At 37.7% G+C, this 9,045-nt stretch overlaps 1 protein-coding gene across 1 annotated transcript; it reads left to right on the top strand.

Annotated features, from left to right (window-relative positions):
• The first annotated feature begins 5,869 nt into the window (after positions 1 to 5,869).
• LOC131041674 (uncharacterized) lies at positions 5,870 to 6,352 on the top strand. Its single transcript, XM_057974824.2, has one exon. It carries the CDS (start codon positions 5,870 to 5,872, stop codon positions 6,350 to 6,352), a length of 483 nt encoding a protein of 160 aa, XP_057830807.1.
• Positions 6,353 to 9,045: the final 2,693 nt, after the last annotated feature.

Genomic DNA, 9,045 nt, shown 5'->3' with positions numbered 1-9,045 from the left:
TTATAATTTGTAGACTTCCATTCTTGGCAGAACTTTTTTTTCCAAAGAATTTTGGCGCGCAGTATCACATTTAGACAAAACTGAACATTTACAGGGTAGCATTGGAGGAGTGAATTTTTGGGATGAGCGAGCTCCCGGGTGTGAGGCGTTCAGCATGCATCAAAATAGGTGTTGGGGAGATGAGGCGATGTCTGATCTGCTGCCCCCCAAAGATCCTTTTGGCTCTCGAGCAAGACATGTTCCGCAATGGGTGTTCAAGGATAGCAAATGGGTTGATGTCTTGGCCTCACCTACTCGTGTTAAAACATCCTAATCCGATTTCCCTTCTTTTGCATATTTTAAAGGGTTCTTTCGGCGAGATCACAATTTCGAGAAATGGTAGAAGGGTAGGCAAAGGCAGAATGTTAGGGTTTCTGGCAATATCAGATTGATCTACCGAATGCCTCTACAAATTTGCAACCACTTTCAAAGGATTCAAGAGGTCATTTGTAGAATTTGGAATTTCCCTCTCAGCCTGCTTTGATTCCGATCCCATTGATTGATGTCTCGGATGCCATTTTGGGGAAGAAGGCTCATGATCTTTGGTCTTTGGCAATTGTGATTCAAGTGTGGGGTGATTCTATTCCCCTATCCAAACTTCATTACAAACTTCATGCTCACTGGTATGGCACTTTGTACTTCCATGTTCTTTCTGCAAGTTCGTTTCTTATTGTGTTTGATTCTGAATCTACTAGAGATAAGGCTTTAAGTGCTCCATTTTTTAGGCTTGGAAAAAACCTGATTTTTGTGGAAAGTTGGAAACCCTTTATAGTGGCTACTAGGGTTGGCCCAAAATGGGTTCCAATGTGGTTTAAACTTCCTCTGTTACCATATGAATTTATTGAATCTAATAAATTAATGAAAATCGGGGATTCTTTGGGTAAATTTTTGCTTTCATGTTCTATGTTTGAGGATGGGGTGTTGGTTGTCAAAATTTGTGTCTTAACTTCCCCTAAATTCTCCCCGCCAAAATTCTGTAACATTCGATCTTTGTTTGGTTTGTGGCATCAAAATTTGGTCAGGAATTATGGAGATTTTGGTTGCTCTGTAGTAACTATGGATTCTCCCCTATTCTTTCATATGAAATCCATTTGTTTTGGGTCGGGGGATATTGAATCTCCTTTTGATGAGAATGTGGAAACTTTTGCCTGGAATAAAGATCAATTTGTTGGGGCTACCACTATTCCTCCTTCCCCTGTGAAGAAGACCTTCACTTCTAGCGTTTCAACAATGACTCCTAAAAACTCTGTTATTTCCCCGAGGATTGGTCTGTCGAATGCTCCCCCTCTAAAAAGTTCTAATGTCACTACAAATATGGGAGTGTATTTTGAGTCTATGGTTGAGTTGGGTAATATTTTAGGGGCTGAGTCCTAAATCCCTGTTGTTTTGAATAAAACCATGGGTGGGGATATTTCTCTAGATGCAGGTATTTTATTAGAGACCATTTCACGAATCCCAGAGGTTTTGATAGATAGTGACAAACCCATGGAGGTTGATGTTATTCTAGATGAGCATTTCATTGCTTAGGTACAGGATATTGTTAATACTAATAAGGTATCTCTTAATTCTCCTTTAGCTAATTAGGTAATTTCTTTGATTTTGGTTGATTTGGAGACTTTGGAGAATGATTTGGCTACTTTTCCCACCAATAACTCTTTTGAGCTTCTCAATATGGATAAGAATTTGGTGGCTTTAGGTCTTGTGTCTTCTCTCGCTCCCTTGGTCTCAGAAAAGGAGGAGGTTAGGATAGATAAGGCACTTGTGGAGGTCACTCCTGGGCTTCCTTTGTTTCAAACCCCTCTTATCCCTACTTCACCCTTGTCTACTCCAGGGAAAAGGGGTCACAAGCCTAAGCATATTAAGACTAAATTAGAAATCGATGCGGGAATTCAATCAACTATTATTTCCTCTTTGGAGACTTCCAGAAAGAAAAGATCAAAGAAACCCTTTAGTCCACCTCTCACAAGAACCTTAGCTACTAAACGAAGTCTGCATAAGGTTTTTTTGGTTGGATTGGTTTCTCTAGTATCGTTGAATATTTCGAGGGGAGCTAATGCTTCCCAACAAGCCCAATGAAGATTATATCCTGAATTGTTAGGGGCTTAAATGCCCCTAACAAACGATGCTTGATTAAGTCACAATTAGACTTAATGAAGTGTGATCTGGTGTTGTTACAAGAAACTAAGCTAAATTTGTCTTCGGCTAATAGGTTATTTTCCTCTTGGAAAGTTTGGAATTTTTACTCATCTCCCTCTTCTGGGGCTTCAGGTGGGCTGGCAGTCCTTTGGAAAGATTCTACTGTACATTTCTCATTAATTGCTTCCTCATCCAATTGGATTCTTGGGCTAGTTAAGAGCAGGCTATCAAAGTTAAAATTCTGGTTATTTAATGTGTATGGTCCATCGGGGGTTCTAGAAAAAGGAACACTTTGGAATTACTTGGTTTCTCTTGCCACTCCTCTGCGGAATGTTTTTCTGATTTTTGGGGGAGATTTTAATGCAATTACTATTATGGATGAAAAGGTTGGGGGAATCATCCCTAATAAGCATGCTATGTCAGACTTTTGCAACTTCATTCACTCCTTGAATTTGGTTGATTGTAAACCTCTTAATGGGTCATTTAATGGACTAATATGTGTAGGGACTTTTGCCAAATTTTAGAAAGGTTGGATTGTTTTATGGTTTCAGATAATTGGTTCAATTCGGGTTAGGATTTTGTGTCCTCAATTCTCCCCTTTACTAGCTCTGATCATTTCCCTATTCAGTTTTCTATTTTCGAGGATAGGGCTCCTAGAAAGTTACCTTTCAAGTTTGAGCCAATGTGGTTTAGGGACCAATCCTTTTTACCTTCCTTAAAACATTGGTGGTATTCAGCTCCATTTTTTCCTGGGTCGCAGATGTTTCAGCTTGTTAAGAAGTTGGGATTTTTAAAGTCAAGGATTAAGGATTGGAATGTGATGCATTTTAAGAATATTTTTGGTGAAAAGGCCAGGATTCAGGAGGAAATTGAGCAACTTAATGAAAGCATTGTTGCTTTAGGGTTGTCTCCTGCAATATATGATAAGCTAAAGTTGTTGAACCTGCAGTTGAGTGAGACCTTGGCTAGGGAAGAATCTTATTGGAGACAAAAGTCTAGGGATCTTTGGCTTTTTGAAGGCGATCGAAATACTAAATTCTTTCATTCCTCTTCTAAGCTCAAGAGACTTCGCAATCGAATCTCTTGTATTCATGAATCTAATGGTAATACTCTGATAGATGAGGATGATATAGCCACTGAAGCTGTAAGGTTCTTTAAGTCTCTTCTTTCAGTGGAGCCGGTGGTGGTTGATGATGAGTTTGTAAATTTGATCCCCCCTTTAGTTTCCCCAGAGGATAATAGGTTGCTTATGGCCCCCTTTTCGTTGGCTGAATTGAAAGAGATAGTCTTTTCCATGCATCCAGAAAAGGCTTCGGGTCCAGATGGATTTATGACCTTATTCTTTCAAAGATGTTGGGATTTTATTGGAAAAGATTTGTTGTTATCCTTGGAGGAGTCTAGAAGGAATAGGTCAATCTTAAGAGAAATTAATACTACTCTTATAGCTATTATTCCAAAAGTAGATAATCCTACCTCTTTTTTGGACTTTCATCCAATTGCCTTGTGTAACACCTTATACAAAATCTTTCCTAAGGCAATTTCAGTTAGGCTGTCTAAACTCCTTCCCCGGATAGTTTCTTTGGAGCAGGGTGGTTTTGTACTTGGATGGGAAACTCCTAAAGGTGCTATTGTAGCGCATGAAATCCTACACTCCATACCCTAGCAAAAGGTCCCAACAATGACTCTTAAACTAGACATGCTTAAAGCCTATGATTGTGTTAATTGGCAGTCCCTGGTGGCAGTCTTGTATCATTTTGGGTTTTCGCATAGTTGGGTTAAGTGGGTCTTTTCATGTATATCCTCTGCTCACTTTTTAGTTTTGATTAATGGTTCTCCCTCGAGGCTTTTTTCTTCCTCTCGGGGAATTAGGCAAGGAGATCCTCTATCCCATTTTTTGTTTATTCTTTTGGCAGAAGCATTGAGCAGGGCTGTATCTAATACTACAGCTTCGGGTCTATGGTCAGGTATCAGAGTGGATGGCCTCCCTTCTTCACAATCTCATTGTTTATTTGCTAATGATACGCTTATGTTTGGGATGGCTTCTATGAGGGAAGCTCGAGTTATTAAGAAAATTATTTCTAATTATGCTACCTTTTTTGGTCAAAAGGTTAATAATCAGAAATCCAAAGTCTTTTTTGTGAATGTCCCCACATTAGTTCAGGACAATCTTGCCCGCTTTTGGATCTTTCATGTTGGGACCTTTCCCTGTATGTACTTGGGCATCCCTTTCTTTTTGGGTTTGGATAAGACCTCCTTTTGGGATAAAGTAGTCCATTCTATTACCTCTAGAATTACCTCCTGGAATCATAAGTGGCTAACAATGGCTGGTTAGATCCTTCTAATCAAATCAGTGTTGAGTGCCATTCCTACATACTTGATGTCTATCCTGCAGGCGCCTTCTCAAGTCATTAAGAAGATTAAGGTTTCCCTCAGGACGTTCCTTTGGAGTGACAACTTAGGAGGACAAATGAAGATCCTTCTTCTTGCTTGGGATAAAATATGTCATCCTAAGGAGGTTGGGGGTGCGGGTATCTGTGACCTAGTTATTCAAAATAAAGCATTAGGGGCAAAATTGATTTGGAAGTTATATGCAAACCCCCAAAGTAAATGGGCTTCCGTCATGCTCGCCAAGTATTTAAGGGGAGCACCCAGTGAAAGGATTTTTACTGCAACATCCCTTCCGAAGGGCTCTGCATTTTGGAATTTTTTGATTTCTTGTAGGGAGGTGATCTTACCACATTTATCTTGGGTGGTCTATAATGGGAAAAAGGCTCCTTTTTGAGATGAAGTTTGGAATGGGCATCCTGCTCTCTCAGCTATTCGTGACTGGTCCCCTTTACCGGATATTTTGTCGGATCTTTGGGGACCTTTTGTTGCAGATTATTTCAACATTGTCACCTCAGGTCCATGTGTAGTGGCTAAATGGAAGGATATCCCTCCCATATCTATTAATAACGATATTATTTTAGCTTTTATAGAAGAACTTCGTAAAAGACCTTTAGTTTTCCATATGAAGGATGACTCTTTGGTTTGGGTTAAAAATGCTACAGGTTCCTATTCAATTAAAGAGGGGTACAATTCTTTGGTTCAGGCCCCCTTGCCATCTTGTTGGCCTACTAAGCTTTTCTGGCATCCTTCTTTTCTTCCAAAGGTAGGGGCTTTTTCTTGGTTGGCAGTCCAAGATAAAGTCCTTATTGGAATGTGGTTGGATAGACTTGGGATTACAACAGTTTTTCCTTGTGTTTTCTGTGGTTATTGTATGGAATCGATGGATCACCTTTTCTTGCTATTTCCTTTTGCCTTTGAGTGTTGGTATTGGTTGTTTGATATGTTAGGATGGTCTTCTGCTCTCTGTCCAAATCTACTTTCACAATTTATGTCATGGCCCTTGTTGTTTCCCTCTTCATTCTATTCATCTCTTTGGGTTGTCGCTCCATCTCTACTGATTTGGAATCTTTGGCTTGAAAGGAATTCAAGAATCTTCAAACATAAATCCTCATCTTTGACAGTCATAATTGGTAAAATTCAAGCTTCCATTAGTGAAGTGGTGCTTGCTTTCATTCATAGAAATTTAGATCATCTCAGGTCTTTTTGTCATTGGGATAATTGGGTCACTTGGCGATGGTCTTTACTTCATTTGATGCCTTCTCATTGGGTTATAATAGATGGATTTTCTTCGACTCTTAAGCACAAGATGGCTAAATGGAGTCCTCCTCCTTTTCCTTCATTCAAACTTCGGTTTGATGGGGTCTCTAAGGGTAATCCAGGGAGGTCTGGGGTTGGGGTAATTATTTTTGATCACTCCTTAAAGATCATCAAAGCAGTGGGTAAATATATTGGTCATGGTAGTAATAATGTGGTTGAGTTTCAGGCCTTATCCTTTGGACTTGATCTTGCTCGTTCTTTAAACATTAAGGGCATTGTTATTGAAGGTGATTCAATGCTGGTATTTCAGGTGGTTGCTAGAAAAAAGTGTCTCTCTTGGCACTTGCAGTATTTTTTAGAGCACATTCTCCTTCAACTAAATGGCTTTTCCACTTTCTCTATTTCTCACCGTTTTAGAGAAATTAATGCTTTCGCAGATTTTCTTGCAAACAAGGCCGTTGTTGAGGGTGCTAATCATATGGAACTTGCCCCTTTGGATTTTCCTATCTCTTGCATGAAACTTCTCTCTTAACAGACCTTTCATTCAAAAACTTCCTTCATTCCCTATTCTTGGTGTGGTTGTTCTTTCGTAAGTGCCTATAATGAGGGTGTTGGCCTTCGGGGCAATATCCTTGCTATTGACATTTATTGGGAGAATCTCCTCATTAAGGAGAGAGTTTTGTTTTGGTTTCTTTTTCTGGATTTTCCATTTTGTCACTTATAAGAGTGAGATTGTATGGGTTCTTATGTAATTATTTTCCTTTATGGTCAGATGTGGGATATCTTATGTTCGGCTGGCAGTTTTGGTATTTTTGGGCTTCTTGCTTGGCATTGACCTATCCCATGAAGCTTCATGCTAGGCTTACGAGTTTATTATAATGGTAGATGGATACCTTGGTTTCCTTTGGATATTTTGAGGATTGCTTTCGTATCGGATCTTCTATGTCAATCATTTAATTTTGTGGTTGGACTCTATTAAATTACATTGAGTCTGATTTTCTGCTTTTTTGGTAATCATTTCTCTTTATGGTTAGATATGGGTAGCTTTGCCATGAGCTTTCGTTTCACATTATGTAGAGTTGGTCCTTCTGTGGAATCATTTTGTTCTGCGAGTACTCTGTTGGTTAGGCAGTTGCTTTAATGATTGGGTCTGTTGTAAAGATATGAGGGAATTATTTTCATCTTTTCGTATGAGTTCTCTTGCTTGGCAGTTTCTCTCATGACGTTGAGATAATCATACATCGGTTATCCTTTTCTTTGTTATATTCTAGATGAGGGATAGGTTATTTGGTGGTGTAAATGGCTCCTTATCTTGTTGTTGTTGTTATAGCTTTTTCTTTGGATTCTTTTATGGATAGGCCTCTCCCTGATTCCTGAGGGTTTTTTCCATCCTTCTCTGCTTATTATATGGATGGGCATATGTTTGCTAACTATTCTTGTGTTGTCAGGACTGCTTTTACTTGGTTGCCTTCTGGCTGTGGGTTTGATCTTTGCAGGGCCTTGGAGTCATGCGGTGCATAGACAGTTTGGTCCTTTTTGGGTGATGACATTGTTTTGGTGCCATCTTCTTCACTGATTCCTATAAGATTTTTCCAAGCTTCCTTTGTATCTAATGCGATTGATATTGTAATCAGGGGTTGTATCTGGGTTGCCTATGGGCTTTTGTAATGGGTAAATAGGCTTTTGCTTTTGTTTTTTGAGCAATACTAAAGGGTTTTCTTACTGGTTCTTTCCCTTCAGTGCTCGTTGAACCAGACACCATGTAAAAAATATAAATATTAAATATAATTTCAGCGGTTCATCCACTTTTATCAAAAAAAAACAAAACATATATAATATAATAATATATTATATAATACGTATTATATATTATATTATATTATATTATATAATACGTATTATATAATATAATATTATATTAATATAATACGTATTATATAATATATTATTATATTATATTATATATTATATAATATGTATTATATTATATAATATATTATTACATTATATATATTATATAATGTAATAATATATTATATATTATATAATATGTAATATATAATATATTTTTTAAATTAAAATTACAAATAAAAAACGGATATCCAATTTTCATAGGTAATTACTAGGCCAAGGTGTACTGACACCCAGGCCAAGAAAAAAGTCAACACGGATTTTCGCATTTTTTAGGCGAGTGAAGAAGGCTATTTTTTTCACATCGCCACTTTTTGGCCCCCCTTGATCCCACACTAACCCGTATATATTGTGTACATGTATAATTTCTTTTTATTACATACCATTTGATCATATAGATGGTTTAAATATTATTGTTTGATATATATAGGTCCATCCCCTTATTGAGAGCTCTTACACAATTGTGTTACATGTAATGGAATAAGTATTTAATATATAGAGGTACGTATACTTGTTTTAAAATTATGTATGTCTTTTGAGATTATTTAAATTGATATTATAAAATGCTTTTTAAATATATATACCTGTTTTCATAATTCATTTAAAATGTGAACTTGATTATTTAGCACTTCCGTCTAGATTCTAATTTTTTTTGTCCTTATTATTTTGATCCCCTTAAGCCACATGTCCCAATTGTACACCCATCCCCTTAAGCCGAGTCATGTCCTAATCAATTAATTTCTCCTTAAGCCATGTCCTATAATTTACTTAAAATGATCCTCTTTTAAGGCACATGTCCTATTTCTAGTTTGATCCTCATAAGCCACATGTCCCAATTGTACACCCATCCCCTTAGGCCGAGTCATGTCCTAATCAATTAATCTCCCCTTAAGCCATGTCCTATAATTTAGTTCAAATGATCCTCTTTTAAGGCACAAGTCCTATTTCTAGTTTGATCCTCTTAAGCCACATGTCCCAATTGTACACCCATCCCCTTAAGCCAAGTCATGTCCTAATCAATTAATTTCCCCTTAAGTCATGTCCTATAATTTACTTCAAATGATCCTCTTTTACGCAAGATGTCTTATTTCTAGTTTGATCCCCTTAAGCCACATGTCCCAATTGTACACCCATCCCCTTAAGCCGAGTCATGTTCTAATCAATTAATCTCCCCTTCAGCCATATCCTATAATTTAGTTTAAATGATCCTCTTTTAACCTGGCATTTGTCCTATTTCTAGTTTGATCCCCTTAAGCCACATGTCCCAATTGTACACCCATCCCCTTAAGCTGAGTCATGTCCTAATCAATTAAT

This window comes from Cryptomeria japonica, chromosome 4 (assembly GCF_030272615.1).
Source record: "Cryptomeria japonica chromosome 4, Sugi_1.0, whole genome shotgun sequence".
Classification (NCBI taxonomy): domain Eukaryota; kingdom Viridiplantae; phylum Streptophyta; class Pinopsida; order Cupressales; family Cupressaceae; genus Cryptomeria; species Cryptomeria japonica.
Note: the sequence above shows the minus strand (reverse complement) of the source record. Positions and strands in the feature narration are given on the sequence as shown.